Below are 24678 nucleotides of genomic sequence, written 5' to 3' on the forward strand. Positions count from 1 at the left end.
TAAAGTGCAGGAGTCCCTTAATTTTTTGTTTTTCTATCACATGAAAAAATGAAAATAATCTAGCTTTGCAGACAATGAAGGAACGTTTTTTGGTGTTTGTTTTTTTTTTAAATGAAGGATGGCTATGTAAATCATGGCAAAGCCACGTAAGGGAATATAAGCAGCCATTAATAATGAAGGTTAGGTAGCAACCCAGGAAATGATCACAAGAGCTTTTGTTAAAAGAGAGAAACCAAGTAAAAAGCAAACCAATTCAACTGCATGTAACACAGATCCTTTACACGAGGAAATGCTAGGAGGAAATATACCAAAATACGATCAGTGGTTGGGTTGAGAGTGAGTGGAGGTGGCATTACAGATGACATTTCTTATTTTCTAAATGTTCTGAAAGTGTATTAAATTTATAATAAAAAATTTTATTTTATTAAAAAAATCACACACACATTTCCCGAACCACCGCAGAACAATCAGGTATGACGAGTGGGAGCATGCTGGCTGAGGTGTGCTAGGGCAGGGCAACAGGCAGAGCCACACAGAGAGCCCTGGGGATGGGGAGGGGCTGCCAACCGGCGCAGGCAGCAGGCCAAGCCCTGGCCGGGGCTCTCCTGGGCCACACTCCCGGAGCTCCAAGTCAGATCAGATGGAAGAGATGGGGCAGCCTGGAGTTTTCGGGGAGGGTTGGGGTTCAAGCCACCTTGCTGCTGTGCCCAGGGCTCTGCCTTGCTATTGTCGCTTGTCAGGAGCATCCTCAGGGTACCCCCCTGGAAGGCTCCATCTGCTCAGTGAGAGGGAGGGACCCAGGTCCAGGGAAGAAGAGCAGGCAGGGGTGCCTGAGGCCCCCGTCAGGGACAGCCCAGCTCCTGCCCACCTGGTTCCATTTCCATGTCTCCCCTCCTTCCCCAATCTATGTGGCCAGCAGGAGCAGGGCCAACCACACTGGCCTGGTGGCTTTCAGAAAACGACAGACTTTAATGGAAAATAGGAAGGAGGGAGGTGAGAGGAGGGAACAGGGACAGGGCCTCACCCCTGTCATTCCCTTCAGCCAAGCCTGGGTAGTGTCCTGAGGCTGCCCCGCCCCACGCGTCACAGCTCTCTCTCGAACAAGAGGGCAGGATTTCAGCGGCCCCTTGTCCAGATGCCTGCAGTGCATGGGCGCCCAGAGTCCCGTGAGGAGGTGGGTGTGTAACAGAGCTTGGCGCAGGTGGGACAGCAGGAGATGAGGGAGTAGAAGGTGTTGCTTAAGCCAGAGTGATTCCCAAAGTCCCCCAAGGAAAGGCTGTTTGTCTCTTGGGTTGGGGGGCAGCGGGTGAAGGGAGTCAGTCACCCCCAGTGTGGGCCTGGTACCATGGAGACGGGCACGGGGCGGAGCAGGTGCCAGCCTGCGAAGGGCAGGCGTGAACTTCAGTGGTACTGTGGTTGTTGGCTTTAGGGCCCAGGTTAGAAGCGGGAAACAGGGTGTCCTGCTGGTACCCAGAGTGGTGCGTGTGGAATTGACCAAAAGTCCCCAAGTCCCCAGTGTCTTCTCTGCTTATGCTGTGCCTGAGCTGAGCACCTGGTCTACCTACCCACCACCTCTACCCCAGACACCTGGGATCCCTCTATTTAGCCTCCCGTAATGTTCCCACAGCCAACTTCACTGCTTGGAACACAGCCCAGTCCACCTAGGAGAAAAAGAGAGGACACGGAGTTCACAGTCGCATTCGTGGGCTCTCCCCACCAAGAAGAACGCCCTTCCTGGCCTCGGCTAGCTGCCTGCTTGGCACAGAGCTGTATCTGCTGTGCCACCCCAGCTGTGCCACAGGAGGACTTAGGAAGCACACCCAGCTCCCTGGCCAGCGTCATACTCACCTGGGCACAAAGCAGGCGGCAGTCAGGGGACAGGCTGGATCCCTGGTGGCAGAGCTGAGCAGAGAGGGCAGAGGTCTCGGGGGACATGAAGTGCTGAGTGACACTCACTGTGCTTACCAGGCCCTGCACCTGTGCCAGGAAGGAGGGGAACAGGAGGGTCAGTGGAGATTCACGCTTCCCAGGTTGGCCCTGATCTCTATTTCCCATCATGACCCTGCCCAGCTCTCAGAGGCTCTGGATCCAGCACCAGCATCCCCAAGGGCATAGCCAAAACCAGGCCAAGGGGATGCCAGAGATGGCACAGGCAGAGTCAGCACCCACGGACCCAAAGCCCAGTTCAAGAATGCCACAGTGGGAGTGTGCTTCCTGCCAGCCTAGGTCCCCGGGTCTGGAGAGGGACAAGGCCATACCAGGTGGGGGATGCAGCATCGCTGTGCTGCTGTTCTTGCTGTTTCTGGCACTCTGAGCTCTCAGCAGAGCCGGGCCCCTGGGGACACACCTGGTGGGGAGCCCCTGCAGGGACCAGCACGGCCTCTCCGGGGGCCTGCAGCAGGGTCCAGCAGCTCACACCCCACTCCTCCCGTAGGCGCCGCCGAAGCCCTGCATCCAGGTAGCAGCTTCCTGGGGTGCCAGGCTCCAGGTTGCCTGCCCCAGCCGGACACACCTCAAAGAAGAGAAAGGGGAATGAGCAAGGGAGGGAGGCGAGGGCAGGGCTGTGGGCACTGGAAACAGCTGAGTGTTCAAGTCTTGAAGGGCAAGCAGAGAGGACATACTAGTAGGAGGGAGAGAAAGGGGCTGGGTGGTGAGGGGCTGCAGCCACTAAGGTTGGCAGATTGGAGATTTGGCTGAAAGGAGCTTAGGGGAAAGGATTAAGGGCCCTGAGGTGAGGGGGGTCTAAATCCCCGCTTTTCCTGAATCCAGAGGCCTTGAGGAGCCTGGCCCTGGGCCCTCTCCTCCGTCACGCAAACATGCCCCTTTCTCCAAAACCCAGGAAGACACCCTGAATAGTCCCAACTCATGAACTTGCTATATATCCCCTCTTAACCTGGATTCCAGCGAACATCGGAATTGTGTGCTAAATTGTAGGTGATTAGGTGTTCCTGGAGAGAAAATCCAAATTCTTCTATGATCCCAGACTCAGAAGCAGCAAGGACACACAGCAGCTCTGATTCCCAGTGGATGGGCAGGCTGGCCCGTCCGGGCCAAGGCCCCTGAAGCAAGCACAGCCGTGGAGGCGGCTTTGCCAGCCAAACCCGAGCAGGGAGCTCCCTGGGCAGACAGGGACCGGCAGAGGCCAGAGCAGATGCCTAGGGAATACCTACAGAGGCTGACACCAGCATCGCGCCCCAACTGGCCACCAGCGAAACCCACCCCTTCAGCTAGAACCTCAGCAATGGTCTCTGGGCTTCAGGCTCCAAGACTGAGCCACGGGGAGGGGCAGACTGGTAAAGCCAGGTTGGACCCTCAGGTAGCTCTAGGCAGGAGCCAAGGCTCCTTTGACCCCGCCCCCCAGTTCAAGTCCATCCTGGGGCTAGGTCAGTGCTCCCCAGGCCACCCTGTGAGACTGCACCCCTCAGATTACCCATGTGTCATTGGATTTGGCCATATGGGACTGCCATGTGGGTACGAAGGGATGCTTCTGTCTGCTCCCCTCTGCAGATGTGTTCCAGCATCTGTGTGTGCATCTACAGGTCTACATGTGCCTGTCGACATATCTGCAGATGTGCATGCCTGTGGGCAGGAGGGTGGTGGTGGGCAGCCATGTTGACATCGGCATGTCTGCATGTGAGCAGATGCCTTAGCAGGGGTGACACTTGGTGGACGTCTTTTCCGCAGGACAACCCGAGCTCAGCCAGACTTTGAAACTGGACCTGCTCTAACCTCAATGCTGGCCCCAGCCGCTGGCCCTTCCTGCCTCCTGCTCGCCTTCTCTTCCCCTGCCCCTCAGTGTGGTCCAGTCTCTCCCTCCACCTGCCAGGTGGCCTCCTTCAGCCCTTACTTGCTAGCACCTCAAGGAGCACCTCCTCATGAGATGTCGATGACTTAAGGGAGCGTAGCAGGTGGGCATCTCAGACGGGCTTCCCTTTGCCTATGTAGGGGAGGCCCCAGGAGGAGCACAGGGTGGTGACCTGGGATGGGAACAGCTATAAGCTCAGGTCCCAGCTCTACCACTCAGCCTCAGTTTTCCTCATCTGAAAAATGGGAAAGCAGCCTGTGTGTATGAAGGAGTGGTGTGACCATGAACTGAGATAATGGACCGAGGCCTCAATACAGTGCCTAGCTTGCAGCAACTCCGAGTCCATGTCATCACTGGCTCTCACCTCAACCCTTGCTCTTTCTGTGCACCCACCGCATGACTCCCACAAGGTCCCAGTCTGCCTTCTCTGCACATGCGTGTGAGTCGAGGCTCACCTGAGGGAGTGGGGAGCCCAGAGAACACAGACAGGGAGGGCTTCTGGGTGGGAAGTCCTGCTCCCAGGGAGCCAAGGGGCTGCATCGGGGAAGGGCAGGGTCCCGTCTCCCTCCTCACCATCTGGAGAAAACGGCGGATGCGTTGGGCGTCCTGTGCCCGGAACACGTGCCACACGGTGCTGACCTGGCTGCCTGGAGACCAGAGCCCCTCCCCATCCAGGCCTGAGAGGAAGTCTGAGAGACAAAGACGGTCAGGAGAGCCCCGGGCAGACAGGCACAGCACCTCACATCTGCAGCTTGTCCCCACCCTGCTTCCGCCCGAGGACCCACCTTTCTGTGCCCGATGCCAGGCAGGCAGTGGGGCTTCAGCACGGACCAGGATGCTGACCAGGTCAGTCACCTCCACACAGAGGTTCTTGGTCCCCAGGTGCCCACGGTGTGGGCTTACACCTGCACGGAGGTAGAGAAAGGACAGTTGGGAAAAGGTGCCAGAACCTTGGCACAGACGTATAGGCACAGAGATAATAGGAATGGGGCAGGGACTGGCAGGAGTGCAGTGCATGCTTACCATAGGCTGCCCACAGCTGGGGCTCCAGTGGACACAGGGCAGGGCCCGGTGGGAGGTAGGAAGCCAGGTTGAGTTTCCCATGTTGGGCACAGTACTCTGGGAGGGGCAGGCTGGCAGCCAGGTTCTCCAGCCTGTGGGGGAGGAGTCATGCCCAGCAGGCTCAACCCAGGCACCAGAGACCCCATCAAAGCCCTCCACTCCAGGGGTCACTCCCAGAGGCAAGCAGAGTATGCCAAGGGTCACAGGTGGGGGTAAGGAGGAGAGGAGGGAGGGCCAGCCCTTGGTCCCACACACACCTGCTTGCGTCCTCATCCCGCAGAGCTCTGTGCAGCAGGAGGACCGAGCCCTCAGATGACTTTGGGCGAACTAGGGGAGGAACAGAGAGGGCATTGCCCCGCGGCCCTGTCCCCGGGGCAGCAAGACAGTCCTGTTTCTGCCCCAGGCCCTGCTTCCAGCTGCCCCCAGGGTCCCTCTGGGCCTCCGCTGCCACCTGGCTCTGGCTCCCAGCTCCCTCGACCCCACACCAAAGACACTTACTCTCAGGCCGGGAGAATCCATCCCAGAAGGCCGCCGCGCCCAGGTTTGTAGGCTGCGGAGGCCCGAGGGGGGTCAGCGCCTGCACCTGGCCTCCAAGCGCCTCAAGAGCCTCGGTCCCCCACAGGCTGCCTTGCAATGTCCTCTGAATCCCTGACACCAACACAGGCTGTAGTGGGGGGATGGGGACACGGGGAGAAAGATGGGCTGCCCAACATGCTCAGGCGGGGTGTGTGGGAGAGATCACCAGAACAGCTCAGGGACCAGCCCCTGCTGCTCCCTCTAAGTCAGTGGTTCTCAGCCTTCCTAAAGCCGCGACCCTTTCATACAGTTCCTCATGTGGTGGTGACCCCCAGCCATAAAATTATTTTTGTTGCTACTTCATAACTGTCATTTTGCTACTGTTATGAATCGTCATGTAAATATCTGATATGCAGGATGTATTTAGGCGACCCCTGTGAAAGGGTCATTCGACCTCCAAAGGGGTCGCAACCCACAGGTTGAGAACCGCTGCTCGAAGTGCTGGGCCAGGCCTAGGGATCAGGGCCCTGAGGGGAGGCGAGGCTGTGAGAGCCGGCAGTGGGGTGGTGAGAGCCTCACCTGGCCCTGCCTCCAGTGCTCCTGGAAGAGGTGGAAGCCTCGCCGAGGCCTGGGCTCCTGCAGCCACAGCAAAGCCCCCGGCGGAGGCAGCCTAGGCCGCACTGGTGAGAGGGGCAGGCCCAGGCCCTTGCGCAGGGCTGGCCCCGGCCGCAGCCCAGGCCCCAGGGCTTTCTCCTGGATCTTCCGTTCCACTACCTGCGCGATGATGCTGTCCAGGATATTGGTGATTCGGTCATCCTACGGAGGCAGGGGGTGATGGAAGGCAGAGGGACTCAGGACCTGCCAAGCTCGCAGGGAGGGCCAGCCCCACCTCCGCCCCCAGCGTGCCCCCCATGCGCGTGCTCACGCTGGGCAGGGCTGGAGTGACAGGGGCAAAGGCCATATGTATCCGCTCATGCCCCAAGCAGAGTTTGACAGCGGTGGAGGCCAGCAGTTCACAGAGAGAGGGACAAGGCAGGGGCCCTCGGCTGGCACGGTCCTTGGCAGGCGTCTCTGTGGAGTCCAGGGTCTCTGTTGAGGAGGAAAACAGTGAAGGCTTCCCCTTCCTCTTGAGGCTCCGTTGCCCACATGCTCTTCCTCATCTCCTGGCCAAGCCCACTCCCTCCTCACTGGCTGGCCCATCGCTCCACTCCCTCCTCACTGGCTGGCCCATCGCTCCACTCCCTCCTTATTGGCTGGCCCATCGCTCCACTCTCTCCTCACTGGCTGGCCCATCGCTCCACTCCCTCCTCACTGGCTGGCCCATCGCTCCACTCTCCCCTCATTGGCTGGCCCATCGCTCCACTCCCTCCTCACTGGCTGGCCCATCGCTCCACTCCCTCCTCATTGGCTGGCCCATCGCTCCACTCTCTCCTCACTGGCTGGCCCATCGCTCCACTCTCTCCTCACTGGCTGGCCCATCGCTCCACTCCCTCCTCACTGGCTGGCCCATCGCTCCACTCTCCCCTCATTGGCTGGCCCATCGCTCCACTCCCTCCTCACTGGCTGGCCCATCGCTCCACTCCCTCCTTATTGGCTGGCCCATCGCTCCACTCTCTCCTCACTTGCTGGCCCATCGCTCCACTCCCTCCTCACTGGCTGGCCCATCGCTCCACTCTCTCCTCACTGGCTGGCCCATCGCTCCACTCTCCCCTCACTGGCTGGCCCATCGCTCCACTCTCTCCTCACTGGCTGGCCCATCGCTCCACTCTCCCCTCATTGGCTGGCCCATCGCTCCACTCCCTCCTCACTGGCTGGCCCATCGCTCCACTCCCTCCTCACTGGCTGGCCCATCGCTCCACTCTCTCCTCACTGGCTGGCCCATCGCTCCACTCCCTCCTCACTGGCTGGCCCATCGCTCCACTCTCTCCTCACTGGCTGGCCCATCGCTCCACTCCCTCCTCACTGGCTGGCCCATCGCTCCACTCCCTCCTCACTGGCTGGCCCATCGCTCCACTCCCTCCTCACTGGCTGGCCCATCGCTCCACTCCCTCCTCACTGGCTGGCCCATCGCTCCACTCCCTCCTCACTGGCTGGCCCATCGCTCCACTCCCTCCTCACTGGCTGGCCCATCGCTCCACTCTCTCCTCACTGGCTGGCCCATCGCTCCACTCCCTCCTCACTGGCTGGCCCATCGCTCCACTCTCTCCTCACTGGCTGGCCCATCGCTCCACTCCCTCCTCACTGGCTGGCCCATCGCTCCACTCCCTCCTCACTGGCTGGCCATCGCTCCACTCCCTCCTCACTGGCTGGCCCATCGCTCCACTCCCTCCTCACTGGCTGGCCCATCGCTCCACTCCCTCCTCACTGACTGGCCATCGCTCCACTCCCTCCTCATTGGCTGGCCATCGCTCCACTCCCTCCTCACTGGCTGGCCATCGCTCCACTCCCTCCTCACTGGCTGGCCATCGCTCCACTCCCTCCTCACTGGCTGGCCCATCGCTCCACTCCCTCCTCACTGGCTGGCCCATCGCTCCACTCCCTCCTCACTGGCTGGCCCATCGCTCCACTCCCTCCTCACTGGCTGGCCCATCGCTCCACTCCTCCTCATTGGCTGGCCCATCGCTCCACTCCCTCCTCATTGGCTGGCCCATCGCTCCACTCTCTCCTCACTGGCTGGCCCATCGCTCCACTCCCTCCTCACTGCCTGGCCCATCGCTCCACTCCCTCCTCACTGCCTGGCCCATCGCTCCACTCCCTCCTCACTGGCTGGCCATCGCTCCACTCCCTCCTCACTGGCTGGCCCATCGCTCCACTCCCTCCTCACTGGCTGGCCCATCGCTCCACTCCCTCCTCACTGGCTGGCCCATCGCTCCACTCCCTCCTCACTGGCTGGCCCATCGCTCCACTCCCTCCTCACTGGCTGGCCCATCGCTCCACTCCCTCCTCACTGGCTGGCCCATCGCTCCACTCTCCCCTCATTGGCTGGCCCATCGCTCCACTCTCTCCTCACTGGCTGGCCCATCGCTCCACTCTCTCCTCACTGGCTGGCCCATCGCTCCACTCTCTCCTCACTGGCTGGCCCATCGCTCCACTCCCTCCTCATTGGCTGGCCCATCGCTCCACTCCCTCCTCACTGGCTGGCCATCGCTCCACTCTCCCCTCACTGGCTGGCCCATCGCTCCACTCTCTCCTCACTGGCTGGCCCATCGCTCCACTCCCTCCTCACTGGCTGGCCCATCGCTCCACTCTCTCCTCACTGGCTGGCCCATCGCTCCACTCTCTCCTCACTGGCTGGCCCATCGCTCCACTCCCTCCTCATTGGCTGGCCCATCGCTCCACTCCCTCCTCACTGGCTGGCCCATCGCTCCACTCCCTCCTCACTGGCTGGCCCATCGCTCCACTCCCTCCTCACTGGCTGGCCCATCGCTCCACTCTCCCCTCACTGGCTGGCCCATCGCTCCACTCTCTCCTCACTGGCTGGCCCATCGCTCCACTCTCTCCTCACTGGCTGGCCCATCGCTCCACTCTCTCCTCACTGGCTGGCCCATCGCTCCACTCTCCCCTCACTGGCTGGCCATCGCTCCACTCTCCCCTCATTGGCTGGCCATCGCTCCACTCTCCCCTCATTGGCTGGCCATCGCTCCACTCTCCCCTCATTGGCTGGCCCATCGCTCCACTCTCCCCTCATTGGCTGGCCCATCGCTCCACTCTCCCCTCATTGGCTGGCCCATCGCTCCACTCTCCCCTCATTGGCTGGCCCATCGCTCCACTCTCCCCTCATTGGCTGGCCCATCGCTCCACTCTCTCCTCATTGGCTGGCCCATCGCTCCACTCTCCCCTCATTGGCTGGCCCATCGCTCCACTCTCCCCTCATTGGCTGGCCCATCGCTCCACTCCCTCCTCACTGGCTGGCCCATCGCTCCACTCTCTCCTCATTGGCTGGCCCATCGCTCCACTCTCTCCTCATTGGCTGGCCCATCGCTCCACTCTCTCCTCATTGGCTGGCCCATCGCTCCACTCCCTCCTCACTGGCTGGCCCATCACTCCACTCTCCCCTCACTGGCTGGCCCATCGCTCCACTCCCTCCTCACTGGCTGGCCCATCGCTCCACTCTCTCCTCATTGGCTGGCCCATCGCTCCACTCTCCCCTCATTGGCTGGCCCATCGCTCCACTCCCTCCTCACTGGCTGGCCCATCGCTCCACTCTCTCCTCATTGGCTGGCCCATCGCTCTGGATGCACTCGCCTCCCACCCCAGCTTTCCTATTGGCAGCTCCAGAGCCTCTCCCAAGGAGGGCTCAGGAAGGGGTTCTGGCTGGAAAGAGATCAGGAGGCTTGTCCTAGGTTTTGTTTAGATTTACTTTCTCTGGAGTGACTTGAGAATAGTGCTAGCAATTGGGGGAGGGGGCGGCTAAAGCCATTCCAGTCTCTCCTGAGGCTTCCCACCTGGCCCAGCACGCCCACCCCAGTCGGAACCAGGGGCAGGGGCCTCACCCGCTTTGATGTCCTTGGTCCTGTTGGTGTCCTCCGTGCAGGAAGGTTGTGGAGTTGGGGTGTTTTTCTCTCTAGGCTCCTTCTGTTAAACCCATCCACCACCCCCAGTCCAACCAGAGATTTTAAAATGGCAAAGGCAACTCAATCCAACTCAACCCACAAGCATTAACAACAGACTCTTGTACGTCCTAAAATCATGTTTACAAGAAGCAAAAGGTTATATAACGTTAGGTGGGGAAAAGCTGCTCATGGGATCCTATGTACAGCCCAATCTGAAGTACACTAGAACAGACTCGAATAAACAGATAGGCAAACTACTGATACCAAAATGATCGTGTGGCGTTACAGGCCACTGTCATTTTCTTCCTTATCCCCCTGTCCGTATTTTCCAAATTTTCCACCACGGGCATGTAGCATGGAGTCTGTCATGCAAAATGCATTCAATAAACTATTTCTTGAGTGAATAACTTTTATAACAAAAACTCCAGCTTCATAAAAGCTTTGCAAAATGCCTATCTAGCCCCTGCTGTGTGAGAGGTGCAGGGAATACTGAGATGAGCCAACATTCCGCCGGCAGGAGTCTGTGCCTGGGATGTGGACAGACAGGACAGGAAAGCAAGCCGCTCAAGCAAGATGTGGCAAGTGCTGAGCTGGAACATGCGCAGAGTGGGTAGGCGCTCTGGCTGTGCACAGTGAGGGCTTCTGCTGGGCAGGGGGCGGGGCGGGGGGGCGGGGGAACAAATGCTAACACTGGCTCCATGGACCCAAATCCACATGGGAGGGTGGGCAGTAGCCTGATGCTCCTCTTCGTTCCCATCAAAAGAAAGGGGCCAAACCCTGCCAAGGTCAGTCCTGTGCATCACACTACGCAATCCTGGGGCCCACGGCTAGTACTCTGTCACCGTCCGTGCTTCTTACCTGCTGGCCCCCATCCCCAGGGGCCCACACCTGGGCATCAGCTTGGCAGGGACAGTGCTCCCGGATATCAAACTTGATCCAGACCTGGTGCATTGCGGTGCTCAGTTCTGCCAAAGCTGGAGGTGGGGGGCCGGCGGGGGAGAGATGGAGTTTGGTGGTGACTGCAGACAAGAGGCAGCCCTGTGCTGCTTGACCTCACCAACCAGGAGGGCATGGCATCCAAACAGGAAGCTGCTCTCCCCCAGGACCCGCCCCCTGCATGCCTCCACCCCTCCACAATGACTCACCCTGGCTGGAAACAAACTGGGTGAGCATCAGGGAGGAGGCGCTGTGCCCAGCCTCCTGGGCACACTCCTCCGTGGGCTGCTCCGGAGAGCCTGTGGGGTAGAAAGGGAGAAGCTGCATGTCAGAAAATCAAGGCAAGCACAAGTTAAGATCAGGGAGGAAGGGTAGGAGCACCGATATCTAAACCAGGGGACGCGACAATCCATAAAGCATGGGCTTTCTGGGACACTTGGGTTCGGCTGTGACATACGATCCTTTGCTTTTGGAACGCAGACACTTTAATATGCTGATATGAGTTGCAAAACTCCATAATGACCACGTAGAATAGAGTGTTCTGAACGTTTCTACCCTGGAACTCTTTTTGGCCCTGTCTATTAGAACGCTGGGCAACTTCAAGCCCATCCAGTGGCCGAGTTGAGCCAAGGAGAGAAAGCTGAGAACAGTGAAAAGAACTGGACTTGGAATCAGAAGCTGAGGCTAAATCCCGGGCCAACGCTCAGTAGCTATGTGACCACCTTGGATGAGTCACTTAACATCCCTGAGTTTTTCTAATCTGGAAAATAGAGGCAAAAATAGCCACCTCCGTGTTGGAAGGTTTAAAAAGGTGCAAGCTGAGAAAATGGGAGGCACCGAGTAGGCACACGACTCCTTTCAAGGGTGGGAAGGACACGGGCATGGCCCTCAGATGTGGGGAGAGGAGAAGGTCTGCTCTATGGGGCACTGGGCAGTAGTGGCTGATGCTGGGGCTGGGGAGGGAGGCTTTCTTGGAGAGAGGCAGCCAAGAAATGGCCACAAACCTTAGAGCAGGCCGTCCGAGGCCCCAGTCCCTGCCCTCCCACCCTCGGCCCCTGGCTCCTTTCCTACCTGCTTTCTCCCTGGCCCTCCCAGCACCCTCCATGCGACCACAGGCCACACACAGCCGGTGGCTGCAGCGGGGGCATCTCCAGTGGGTGTTGAAGAGTCCATGGTGGCAGCGGCTGCAGCAACCTGGAACGCCTGGGTTGTCCTCTGTCCTAGCTGGCCCCTGGCCTGCTGACCACGGGAGAGAATAGGGTCAGAGAGGGCTCATGCACAGGCCCCTTTGGGGGTCCTCATGTGGCAGACCTGCCTGGAGGAGAAGCGGGGGCAGTTTCCAGCAAGGGGCTGCCCCAGAAGGGAAACAGGCCCCTCACAGATGCCCCGCTTACTCGACAGCCCCCCGTACAGAACCTCCCCGGAGCACCACTGCCTCCAGCAAACCCTCCCAGGGATGGCGCAGGCCCCATCTCCCCAGTTCCTGCCCCACGGATTTTCCCATTGGCCCTGAATTACCAGCCCACACCACTTCCACACATTTCTTCACCCGCCCCTCTCCCTCCCTCCCCTGCCTCCCTCCCTCCCAAGTTGGCTTTCTGCAGGGGACTCAGCACCGAAGAGGACATTTTAAGAGGCTATGCCTTCCCTCACCCAGAGTTTCAGACTAGGCCCCCACTGATAGGTGCAAGGATGCCAGTGAGCAAATGTTCACTTATTCATTCAACAAACACCTTGTTTGGGCTAGAGACTGGGATCCAGAGCTAGTCAGGACTTGGCTCTCACCCTCCCAGTGCTCACATTCCAAGGGGAGATGGACCCATAAACATGGCAATGATGAAGGCCCCACAGAGTGGGTGCTGGGGTGCGAGAATGCGATGGAGGCCGAGGGTGGGGATGGTGGGGGCAGGCTCACAGATGGGCCTGAGGGATGAGTAAGTTTTCATTCACCAGGTGGGAGGGGATGAGAAGGGCCTTCCAGACAGAAGCAGCAGAAAGTGCCAAGGTCAGAAGGGGTGGACAAGCCGGGAAGGACGCGCAGGCCTGCAGGTGATTCGGGGTGCCGGGAATTCAGGTTCAGGGAGTGGCAGGGGCTGATGAAACGGGGTAGGGGCTGGACTTTCTGCAGCAAGAGGAAGCTGCCAATGGGCCTCCACCAGAAGTGATGGACCACAGGGGTGTTTTCCCAAACACACTGCTCTTGAGGCGCCATGAAATGATGCAGGAGGGAGAGCCTGGAGGCAGAGGGACTCCACAGCCTCAGACATCAGCCCTGATCCTACCAGCCTCCGCGGGCCCGGGAGCCTCGCCACCCAGGGAGCCTTCCTCATGCACCACCCGCAGGGAGCTCCCCGCCTTCAAGTGCTCTTACAGACACTTGGCACTCAGTCTTGTTTCCCCAACAAGCCCGGAGCTCTTAGACAGTGGGCTGGGCCAGGTTTTATACCTTCCCGACATCCGCCTCCCAGGTCAGAAACTTCAGAAAACACGGTGACTAAGAGCCTTAGCCGGGAATAAGGGCAAGGCGGGCAGGCGTCCTCCTGAACGGGAGGACAGGGCGGTGCTGGTGGGAAGGCGGGGTTCACGCTTGGAGGTCCCCATGCTCCTGGTGAAAGCACCAGGCTCTCCTGGGTTCCCCAGTGCCCTGTGGGTGCTGCTCACCTTCCCGCTGTGCCCAGGCCAGGGCCTCCCGCTCCCTCCGCAGCAGGCGGCACAGTCGGTCCCCCAAACCACTCAGAAGGTGTTTGGCGAGGCCCACGCTGGGCCCGGCCTTCGGGCCCGAGCCTCCTCCCTCCTCGGAGCTGGCTGCCGAGTCTTCCTCCTGCTGCTCCCCTCCCAGAGACGATCTGGAGACAGGGCAGAGGAAGGTGAGGAGGGAGCCCCGAGTGGGAGGACGTGGGGACATCCAGGGGCAAGGGCTCACCTGGGCACTTGCTGGGAGTGGCAGGCCAGCCCTCCCACCTCGCCCGCTGCCTGGGCACAGCTTTGGCACTGAGCAATGCCTGCCGGGGGAGCTGAGCAAGGTGCATCCTGACGCCCTGGGTCCTGGAGGCCGGCCCTGCCATCTCGGGGTCCTAAGAGGACAATGCAGCTGGTCAGGGGTCTGGGCCTCCCTGGGCTTGTGCGAACCCCAGACCCTGCCTTAGCCCCCAGATGTCCACACGCAGAACCAGCCCAGTCTTTAGGCTCAGGCCCCCGAGGCCTGACTTGGAACCAGTGAGAGTGGACCAGGCAGCTAGAAGCTTCACAAAAAAGGCCACGAGAGGAGCTTGACGATGCCCTGACATGACTGATGGGACTGAGAGGAGGGTCAGGTGCGTTGAACCCAAGGCCGGGGCAGCTCAGGTGATGGTCCTGACCCAAGTGCAGGATCCAGCCAGTGGAGACTTTGGATAGCTCCACCGTGAGCTTAGCAATGCCGCTGGCTGGGTGACAGTGTGAGGAGACAATCCCGACGTGGACGGACGGAGAGCGCTGGAAGGTGAGAAGGCCGGAGAGTTTCAACACAGACCACAGGTGCAGTAACCCAAGAAGGCCAAGAGGTCAATGGCTTCCCAGCCCAGGCGCAGGCCTACGAGAGTGTGGACAGACCCGCACCAGGTGCAGGGTGCCCGGGCACGGCCATTGAGAGAGTCCGCATCCAGGCCCAGCAGTTCAGGAGGCCAAGAACCCGAGGTGATCCCGGGAACTGAGGCTGGGGCTGCCAGCGCCCGAGTGTTTCTCTGTGAAGGGCACAGCGTGACAGAGGGGTCCAGGATGTGCCCAGAGCATCAACACGGGCAGAGTCCAAACTGAGTTTCCGTGATCCAGCTGGCTAGCAGAGTTGTTTGTTCCTGAGGCAGGACAAGGGGTCCCTCGGGAGAGGCAGGCCTCAGACAGGGATTGTGGCACAGACCATCACGAAGGCAAACATTTATTGGGTGCTAAGTGCCAGTTCTTCAAAGCCTTCTCTGTGAATTGTATCATTTAATCTTTGCAGGAGTCTTTATGAGGTAGGTGTCATCTTTATCCCCATTTTATAAATGCAGAAACTGAGGCGCAGAGGGGTGAAGCAGCTAGCTCAAGGTCATGCAGCTACCAGTCAGCAAAGTCAGGACCCAGGCACTCTGACTCCAGAGCCCAAGCTCTGAACCATGTCATTACACGGCCACCAATACACCAAGGCTTGGGAGGAGGCAGACAGAAATAGAAGCCACTTGCTTGAAGGCCCGGGCCTGTAGATGCGGAGGCACTCCCCACAGATGCTGGTCCGACCCACTCATAAAGGACCTCTGACCCCACCTCCTTGCAAAGCTCCTGTCTTGCTGCCCCCTCCCAAGCAGGGCCCACACAGGCCCTCCCCTGCCCCTTACCTCTGCGGTCAGCGCGCTGTTCTGCCTCCGCCTTGTTCCCCAGTGATGAGTCCAGGACGTCCTGCCCTGCACTGCCTGGGAAAGGGTCAGGGGGGCGCTTGGCGGCTGGGCTGCCGGCCACTCCCTGGACCTCAGGGCTACTTGCCCTCTTGAGGGCCTGAAGCGGGGCAGCTGGGCTCTCCTCGTCCCCAGGGCAGCCTCCCGGGCACCCGAACTGCTCCGAGTGTCTCGTGAGCCACGTCTTCTTCAGCTTGGTGTGGTGGTTGGGCAGGCAGGCCCTGGGACCAGAGGCCTTGTTTGCTTCCTCGATGGACTCGCTGGACCCCCTGGCACCCCCCTCCAGGCCCTCCTGGCACTTCCCACAAGGGTCAAGGCCTCCATCTCCAGCAGGTGGGTGGGATGAGTAACAGCCCACCTGGGTGGTGGGAGGCCCAGGAGAGGGGCACCTTGATGTGGTTGATGGCCTCAGCTGGTACCCAAGGCCCCCACCGCCCGGGACAGTCCAGACGTTGCCAAGAGTATGAACAAGGCCTGGGGGACAAATGGGCCAGGGGGTCCGGGGAACAGTGTCTGGATGCCCCAGGAGAAGTGGGCAGAGATTCTGATGCCTGCCGAGGCCTGTCTCTCCATCCCTCGGGTGGAGCGAAGGGCACTCTGCCTCCCCGCTTCTCTGGAGCGGCCCGCCAGGGGCTAAGCCCAACAACCCAGGGTCCACCGTTGCCAACGGCTCCTTTGCCAGCCTGAGAATATTCGGATCCTTATGGTAAAAACCCTGAAGAGAGGAGAAAGGATTGAGCCGGTGAGAAAGGATTAAGCTGGTGCTGACTTGGGCTCCCAGTGCTTAAAAAGAAACGAACACACTGAAGACCAGTAGGTATGTGCCTGTTTGGCCTTACAGGTTGTGAAAACACTAAAGAACTCACATCTCACATACTGGTCAATAGGTACTGCTCCTCCTACGTGCCACCCCACTGCCCTGGCCACCCCCAGGTCATCCCCTGGGATTTCTCAGACTTCTCCGCAACCCAGCAACTAAAGGGCTAATGTCTGGCACAGCCAAAGGGTCACCAGGATCGCTCCAGATTATCTGCTGCCCTGTACCATACCAGTTTTAAATAGCCTAGATCTCATCCCTGGGCATGGGGGTTGCCTGTGGGGGAGGTGTCCTAGACACAGGCCTTGGGACTGCCTGCACATCTTCCCAGATAGAGGGCTTTGTCTGCCCCCCTTTCCCGGAACAAGACACACATTCTGAGGCCCCAACTCCCAGGGCCTTGTTCTGAGTGGACAATGGATGAGTCAGTCCCTGAAACGGCCCGAAGGCAGGAAAGGCCTAGTGAGATGGAGGTGCTCAGAAGAGGAACTGCTTGGCCTTGACTTTGTCTGAGCTCACAGGCTCCTCTATTTGGGTGCTGCCTTATTTTTTCATCAGGATGGAAGGGCAGTGTGGTGTGGCCCTGACAGGGCTGCTTGAGGACCACTGAGCTGCCTTGCATGGCCTGCTACAACACTCACCTTGCTGCCTAAGCTGAAAGCAGAGGGCACTTTGGGCTGGCCCCCGGAGTACACCCAGGGGTGCGGGGCCAGGGGCCAGTCACATGGACGCTCTGGAGGCAGGCTGGACACTAGGTAGGGTGGTAAGCAGGTGGGCACCCAGAAGGGAGCTCGCTCCAAGATCTTGGTCTCCAGCAGGAAGGGGCAGTGCAAGGGCCGGAAGGCCACAGGGTCACTTTTTGGATGGCCACTGCTATGCTCAGGAATCAGGGGGCCATAGCGAGGCGGGCATGCTGACCCATATAATGCCAGTGGATGGGTGAGCATCGCCTCTTTCCAGCACAGCCCCTCCTTGCCGCCCAGCCAGCTGGCCTTCCTCTCCCCATTCCGGGGGCCTTCACTCTCCACCAGTGGGAGCGTGTCCTTGGGGCCCTGAGGGAAGCCAGGGGGAAGCCAGGAGTTTGGGGTGCTCAGGACACCCCTCCAGAAGGGAGCAGGCTCTCCCAGGCACAGTGCCCCGTGGCGCAGGCCGTCTCGTGGCAGGGCATTCGGCTCTCGTCCCATGATGCCATTCTCAGGGGCAGTCTTCTCCCAGGCTGGGGTATCCTTCAGGAAGCTGGGCGTACTCTCCATCACTCTCCTGCCCTCATGGGGCTCTCCCAGAGGGGGTCCCTAGAGCATAACCACCAAAATATGAGCTTCTTAGGCACTCTGCCCCAAGCACAGAGTGGGTACCGCCCTGGCAACACCAAGGCGGCTCAAACCAGTAAGGCAAGTGCCAACCCACAGCTGGGATCCATGCTGCCTGCCCACATGCGGCTTGAGGACCCACCTGGGTGGGATGCAGCCGTGTAAAGGGCCATCCCTACCCCCAAACACCTGGGATTTGACAGCCCTCTGGGGCCAGAGCCCCTCAGTAGAGACTGCTGTGTCTAAGATGACATGCCTCACAGAGCCTGGAACCTCGGCACAGGCCATGGGGAAGGATGGGGACAAGAACCCAGAGGATGAGCTGGGTGGAAATCGCTGTACTGGGGACAAGGAGACTGGATCTGGGCCCTGCCTCCGCCACCGCTGTGTCACTTTGGGCAAGTCTCGCCACTCCTCTGGACCTCAGGTGCCACTGTGTAAAACAGGGCTTGGAGAGCGGCGGTCCCAGAGGCCTCTTCCCAAATGCAGCCTGTGGTTCTGGGGGTGCTGCTTGCCCACCCCCACCGCTCAGCTCCACCCAGGCTTATAGGGGTGGGGCGTGCAGGCTGGAGTCACTGGGGAGAGCCTCCAGGCAGGGCTGGCTGGTACTGCTTCCCACACCTGGGCAGCCGTCTCTGCCTCTTCCCAGTGCTCTACAGTTCCTTGGCTTCCGAATGAGTCCCAGGACGCCTGCTGAGGACGGGCATCTCCACCGTGCCCCCAAGGGAAGGAGTGGGCCAGCACAGGAGAGGAGGATTAGAGACCTCAGCTGGGATGGGTAAAGCTACCCCACTCCAGTTGGCAGTGCCAGAGCCACCAGCGGCCACAGTAACCGTAGCCTGGTGGGGGGAGGGAAGGAGGCGGGGAAAGCGGGCTGCACCCCAGACGGAGGCAAAGGAGGGAAAATTGAACGAGCGTGAGAAGGACCAGAATGACAGGTGGCACTAGAGCCACAGTGCTCCCTGCTCGTGGCCCCCTGGGGGAAGCCCCAGGCCGTAGCCAGGACAGAGAGCTCCCGGGTTTTCTGGGGCCACCGCTCCAACGCGGCCAAGCCCCCTCGGGCACCTTAAGGTTCGGATGTGTGGCCCAGACCAGAGGAGCACGGGGAGCTCGGACCCAGCCAAGTGTCCCCGAAGGCGCGCCCCTGGCGCCGCCTCTCGGCGCTTACCTGGGCTTCACGGGCCAGGTGCGGCTCGGGCGGTGGTCCTCGGGGCCGGCGTCGGACGCTCGCTCCCCATGGGCTGGCTCCGGGGCCTCCCGGCCGGCGGGCGAGGCCTCCTTACCCCGCGCTCCGTGCTCAGCGCGCTGGCGCTCTCTCTCCCCCGGGGCAGCGGGAGCGCTCTAGGGCCGCAGGTTGGAGGGGTCGGACTCCGGGATCTGCAGGATGCGGCACACGGCGCGGATCGGCCGCACCAGCTTTTGGGCCGAGGCAGTGGGTTGCGCCATGGGACGCGGAGACTCCGTGCTGCGCCGCGGGGAGGGCCGGGCTGGGGCTAGGGAGCGGTGTCCCCGGAGGGAGAGAGGGAGCCGGGCTGGGCGAACGCGCGCCCCGGGTCGGAGACGGCCGAGTGGGGGAAAGGCCGAGGGGCCGGGGGAGGGGATCGTGCCTGGAAGGGGGCGCCGATCCTGGAACCCAGGCGAGAGGACCAGCGAGGGCGCAAAGCGGGGCAGCGCGGCTAATGGAGGGAGAGCGCAGCGGGGAGCGCAGCAGGACCTCTGATCGCCATCGCCAGACGCGCAACTGAGAGTGAGGAAGCTGCTCCGCCGGTTTCCTCCTCCAGCACCCTGCGGGAAACAGGAGCCCGTGATTCGGCGGCCCCGCCTGGGCCTGCCCCCTCCCGTGCCCCGGGGGCTTCCGCCAACGCCCCGGCGATGCCACCGGCTGCGCATGGGGAGAATGAGCCCTTTGTTCCCCCCTCCCCCCGCGGCACCCGGGCGCCTGCCGAGAGAGGCTCCCCGGGGGCAGCGTGCCAGCTTCCCAGCCGCCCCACCCTCCCGTGGGCCCGGCCCCGGAGCCTGGCAGGCGGGCAGCACCCCCACTATAGGTACCAAGCCCGGGAACTGGAGCAAAGGGCGGGAGGGGCCGGACCAGGCCACTGTGGGGCGGGGTGCCCCCTGGGGTGCTAGGGCAAGCGGCTGCGAGGGGGCAGTGCCAGAGCTGGCAGGGGCAGTCGGGTTCTCACGGGTCAGTGATGGGCACTCTGACCCACGCCAGCCGGCCCTGTGCCTGCTGGACCACGGCTCCCGGTCCTCTCCAGCTCTGGTACATGGGTACACGCCGCTGGCGGTGTCTGCGCTGCCTCCTCCTCACCTGGCCAAGCTGCTCTTCACCTCCTGACCCAAGCCCCCTCCCACAGCCCAGTGGCACAGTTTCCGGTGTTAGGCTCCTGGGAGGGCCTAGGCTCCAGTCTGCCCCTGCTCTCAAGGCCTCGGTCTCTCCAAGTGTCTGGGCGGAGGTGGGTCCCGCTCCACTACCCCCTCCAGCCTCACACTCAGGGGGTCTGCCCCGTCCCTGCTCCTACTGCTTCCAGGCCGAGCACTGGAGAGGAGCCCATGGGAGTGGCTCCTGGGAAGGAACAGAGAGGAGAGGAAATGGGAAAGCAGGGCACCCTCCACCCGAGGAAGCATCCCGGCTCCTCTGCGGGGGTGGTTCCAGAGCACAGACACAAACAGACAGATTCAAACGCACACAGGCAGATTCAGACACACACAGAAACCCACACGCCCAACGGGCGCTTCCCTTACCTCAGGCACCCCCCTCCCACCCCGAGACTCCCCTGCTCCCTGTGGAGGCCATCCTCGGCCTGCCTTCACCCAGCCCAGGACAGAGGCAGCAGCACCCCACCCACCCCAGCCCATCAAAGGGACGGTCCCCTGATGCCCAGCTGGGTCCCAGGTCACACCACCGGGGAGAGGGGAGCTTTCCTTCCAGGAGACCGGAGGGGAGGCAGGGGGTCCTTTCACCAGCTGAGGGAGGAGGAGGGTCCGGAGGAGAGGAGGCCTGAAGGCGCTGGCCCCAGCAGGACTTGGATCAGGTTGGCTTGGATTCCCTCTGCCCCACGGGGCTCCCCCCCTCCCCCCAGGCCAGTTCTGTGGCTGGGCAAGCTGGTAGGGGTTGTTTACTTGACTGAGTTATTAGCACTCCCTTCCTCCCCCAGTTCCCCTGAGGGGTGGCCAGACCTGAGCGTGCCAGGGGCAATGATTGTGGAGGGTCTACTACCAACTGCAATCCTGAGCCCCAGCCTCCCACTCCCAAGCTGGCTCCAGGGTGCAGATGGGGCTGGGGTGTGCCTGTGGTCCCCCATCTGTGTCCTCCGGCAGCTGAAGCTTGAAGCTTTCGGGAGAGTCTGGGGGGGGGGGGGCGTGGAGTGGAGATTCCTGTGGCTTGGGGCCTAGAAGAGGCTGGGCAGGGTGGTGGGAGCCCAGGCTGTTGGGGGGGGGGGGGCCTAAGGGCCTGTCACTGCCATCCCCAAAGGGGATGAGGACTGTCCCAGGGGAGCAGGAACAGATACCTCCCTCCACCCCACCCACCCAGTTGCCATGTCTGCTTTGTCAGGTCACAGTCTCTGGATCAGACCAGGACTGTCAGGACAGGCTTCTGAAATGCTCAGGGGGTTACGGGCGTGAGGTCGGGGAAGGAGCCCCTTTTCCCCTTCACCCAGCACCCCATCCTGCTCCACGGCCCATGCTACAGGCCCACAGAGCCCTGGTAGCCTGAGGACTGACTGAGCAGAGCTGAGGAGACACACAAAAGACACAAACACAGAAGGAAAGCCACACAACACGTGGGCACAGTGCTGGATCAGTGGACAAAGGCAAGCTGACCAGAACCCCCAGACACACGTGGGCCCACCCTGCCCCACGGCAACCCCTCACACATTGCCACACGCAACACACGGAGACACACATTCATGCCGACAAGTGCAGCAGCACTCACGAGCCAGTGCCCTCACGCTGTCCCCGGAGCCCCTTACCTGGGCAAGCACAGTGCCCCTCGGGTGGAGCAGCCCCCTGCCCAGGGGAGGGCAGCAGGCGGGGGCGGGGGAAGGAGCCCCGGAGAGTCAGGCCAAGCTGCCACTAATCCGGGCGGGGAGAGGGGGGGCACCCACGTCAGAGCGGGGACTGCCGGGTGGAGGGCATCTGAGGACATCCCCTCCCACACACGCGGCCGTCTGGGCACCTAGCCCTATTTCCCCAGCCCCTCCATCCTTCAGACAGCTGAGGCAGGCCTCCCCCCACCCCACCCCCCACCCTCGTGGCAACGCCTGGGGCGGGGGCATGGGGGAGGGGGAGTACAGGGCAAATCCTCCCAGGACCTGGGAGGAGGGGAGAGGAAGGGAAGCGTGGAGATGCTTTTGGAGCCTGAAGGAAGCTCTGCAGCAGATGCCCCCGCGTCCCCTCTCACCCACCCACCCACTTCCCGGACCTAATTTCTCTTCTCAGTCCTTGCCTCCCCACCGCCCCCCCCCCCACCTCCCCTCAGGGCACTCTAACCACCTGGCAGAGAAAACTACCCTTCTGCCCTGCCCAGGGCCTCTGACCTAGCGACTTCAACTCTGGGCAGAGGGCATCCTCCTCGAGCCCCACTTCTGCCCCCCTATCCAACTACTGGGCATACCAGTCCCTGGTGCTGGATGGGGAACTAGGGGCGAAGGCCTGAGTGCTCATCTCTTCAACCCCCTCAAGGGTGGGGCCGTGCCAGCCAGGACTCCCCAACTCAACTCCTGGGCCAGGGTTGTGTTGAAACGAGGGGCTAACTATGCTGCCACCACTGAGAGTGGCAGCTAAAAATACACATAGAGGCCAGAGTCGGGGAAGGGGGACCAGGACATGGAGGGGCTGCAGGGGAAGGGGGACCAGGACATGGAGGGGCTGCAGGCAGAGAGAGAGCGGCTGAGAGGCAGGGAGACTGAGGAGCCAAATGCAAGGTCCAGGGAAGGTGGGGCAGGGGGAGGTAGGGAAGGGAAGGATACCTGCCCTGGGCACTTGAAGACAATGGAGAGGCCCTCAGGGGCAAGGTGGGCAGGGAGCCCTCCCCTCCCCCCAGGAGACTGGGGCACCTATCAAACCGGGCTGGCACCTGGGCCACGCAGAGGTGTGTGCCTTCCAGGGGGCTGAACTAGGTTGCTTCCCCTGGTGCCCAGCAGCACATCTGTGCTTCAGGCCAGGCCTAATCCGGCCTGGGAGGCAGTGGGCACACTGATGGATAATGGACAGCTAGGGGTCGTGGGCAGGCCAGAGCACAGCCTCGCCTTCCCCTAGGGGCCAGGCCAGAGGGTAAAGGCACCCGTGCAGAGGGAGGCAGTGTGGCAGATGCCTCGCGATCCTCAGAGGGCACAGTCAGGCTCGGAGGGGAGTCCAGCCCACACCCAATGCCCCAGTCTCAGGAGCACTTGTGTGCTTGGCCAGAAATGCCCCACAACCTGGAATTCTCTTCAGCCCTCCCCTCTGGCCCCAAGAGTCTTGGAACCCATACAACTGCCTCAGCCATTTGCCAAACATGTGTCAGAGAGACCTGCCATTTTCAAGGGTCTGTGATGGGCACCAAGGAGACACGGGCACCAAGACGAAAGCAAGGCCATCCCGCCCTCCAGGAGCTGATGTGCAGTCAGCGCATTTGCTCCTTCGCCAGCAGGCCCTGTGCTGAGAACCAGGGGTGACCCCCTGAGTCAGGTGTGTGAATGATTGCAAGGCACTCAGAGTCCCACCCTGGGGCAGTCAGGGGAGCTTGTCAGGGGAGAAGACACCCAGGCTCAGACGCCAGAGAATAAGTGGGCCTTCACGTGCATGACGATCCTTCACTTTGGCTAAACCACCATTTGTTCCTGGCTGGGATACAGAAGTGGATAAGATGCCAGGCTGTTCTTTATGAAGTTACAATGCAGGAGGGGAGAAAATACAATGTGCTCAAGGCAAAAATAGAAGTCAGTACAAGAACAGAGATCGTATGGTCTGGATGAGCACTCAACTCCAAGGGGGTGCCTTGAGGGCTTCCTGGGGGAGGGGAGGTCCGCGTGTGCTTCAAAGGGCAGAGAGCACTAGAGTAGTGAGTGGGGGGGTGGGGGGGAGGAAGAGCAGGCCAGGAGACCAGCATGGAGCCACGTGACAGTCCAGGTGGACAGAGGTGGAGAACACGAAGCAATTTGAGTGTAAGGGAGGCCCGCTGGGAAGGGAGAGCAATGGGCACACCAGCGCCGCCCACAGCCTTCTGTGCCCAGGACGGGGTGAGCAGGCCAGAGACCAGGAGGCTTAGGAGCTCGAGAAGGGGTCCCAAGTCAGGGGAGGCTTCTCAGAAAAGGCAGGTCTTGAAGGAAGGTCATGACAGGCCGGGAAAGAAAGACGGTTTGCAGGGCCAGAGATTTGCTCAGCAGGAACAAAGGTCTGGAGGCTGGTGCTGGCATGAGTGTGACGTGCTCAGGACACAGAAATAGGAGCGGCATGGCTGAAGGCAGGCGTTGTGGGCCCACGGGGCCGGCAAAGAGGCTGCGAGGTAAGGTGGGGATCACGGACCTGAGACAGCATCACCGTCACCCCAGGGGCCCACGAGACTCTGCTTCTCACCCTCAGGCCCCCTCCCAGGAATGAAGGCAGGTGAAGCCCCGCTCCCATGAGAGCTCCCTCACCCCCCACAACTCCCCCCCCCCCCCCCGGTCACCTTCCCTTGGAGTTTTTGCTTCCTTTTGCTCTAGTCATCCCATGATCCTCTGTTCTGTTCTCTCAGTTCAGAGGTGCGGGTCCTGCCATTCCACCCTACCAAAGCCACTGGGCAGGTTTGCATCAGGAGATGCGACCCCCACCCACGGGTAGCACAATCGTGGACACGTTGCTTCACCTCTCTGAGTCTGTTTTTCCATCTGTAAAATGCGTATAACCTCCTACCTCAGACTTGTCGGGAAGAGCCAAGGAAATCATCACTGTCAAGTGCCCAGCACAAGGTCAGGTGCACACAAATGTTTGGTACATCCTAGTCTCCTTGCCTCCTAAGCAAGAAGCACCTCATTTACTTTAGTCATGCACAGCATGTAAATACACTGACTTTGGAGCCAGGCTGCCTGGTTCAAAGCCCAATTCTGCCACTTACTGTGTGACCTCGGACAAGTTACCTGCCCTCTCATGCCTGGTTTCCCATTTGTAAAATGGAGATTATAATAATAGTATGTACCTCCTGAGATTGCTGTGAGGATTAAATTAATATGTCAGGGGGTGAGAGCAGCACCTGCCGGGGTGGTCACATTCCTGGTGCTAGCCATTATTAGACTTTGCATCCCCA

General features: G+C 61.0%; 1 protein-coding gene across 16 annotated transcripts; it reads right to left on the reverse strand.

The window, feature by feature from the left end:
• Nucleotides 1-395: 395 nt before the first annotated feature.
• Nucleotides 396-19214, reverse strand: HR (HR lysine demethylase and nuclear receptor corepressor). Of its 16 annotated transcripts, XM_036314895.1 has the most exons (21): nucleotides 18577-19193; nucleotides 18030-18101; nucleotides 16740-17390; nucleotides 15225-15996; nucleotides 13796-13946; nucleotides 13534-13718; nucleotides 12823-12915; nucleotides 11944-12111; nucleotides 11082-11171; nucleotides 10795-10955; nucleotides 9877-9958; nucleotides 6309-6472; nucleotides 5963-6199; nucleotides 5366-5531; nucleotides 5125-5194; nucleotides 4829-4959; nucleotides 4591-4710; nucleotides 4379-4494; nucleotides 2348-2620; nucleotides 1849-1977; nucleotides 396-1661 (listed from the first exon to the last, which is right to left on the reverse strand). In XM_036314895.1, the coding sequence occupies exons 3-21, from the start codon at nucleotides 17349-17351 to the stop codon at nucleotides 1599-1601; spliced, it is 3783 nt and encodes a 1260-aa protein (XP_036170788.1). In that variant the 5' UTR covers nucleotides 17352-17390; nucleotides 18030-18101; nucleotides 18577-19193; the 3' UTR covers nucleotides 396-1598. The 16 variants fall into 16 exon arrangements, 14 of the variants coding, with proteins under 14 accessions (XP_036170788.1, XP_036170787.1, XP_036170789.1 ...); XR_004968422.1 differs by lacking the exon at nucleotides 18030-18101 and having other exon boundaries at nucleotides 2259-2620; XM_036314894.1 differs by lacking the exon at nucleotides 18030-18101 and having other exon boundaries at nucleotides 18577-19214.
• Between the last annotated feature and the right edge of the window lie 5464 nt (nucleotides 19215-24678).

Source organism: Myotis myotis, unplaced genomic scaffold (genome assembly GCF_014108235.1).
Source record: "Myotis myotis isolate mMyoMyo1 unplaced genomic scaffold, mMyoMyo1.p scaffold_m19_p_6, whole genome shotgun sequence".
Classification (NCBI taxonomy): domain Eukaryota; kingdom Metazoa; phylum Chordata; class Mammalia; order Chiroptera; family Vespertilionidae; genus Myotis; species Myotis myotis.

Excerpts from the sequence above, each read along its gene's own strand:
- HR (XM_036314894.1), bottom strand. The coding sequence starts at position 17,351 with ATGGAGAGTACGCCCAGCTTCCTGAAGGATACCCCAGCCTGGGAGAAG. Across the intron at positions 13,947-15,224 it reads ACAGCGCGCTGACCGCAGAG|GACCCCGAGATGGCAGGGCC; the intron begins GTAAGGGGCAGG and ends TTGTCCTCTTAG. Across the intron at positions 12,112-12,822 it reads TTCTCATCCCCTCCCACCTG|CAGGCCAGGGGCCAGCTAGG; the intron begins GTGAATGAAAAC and ends TCCCGTGGTCAG.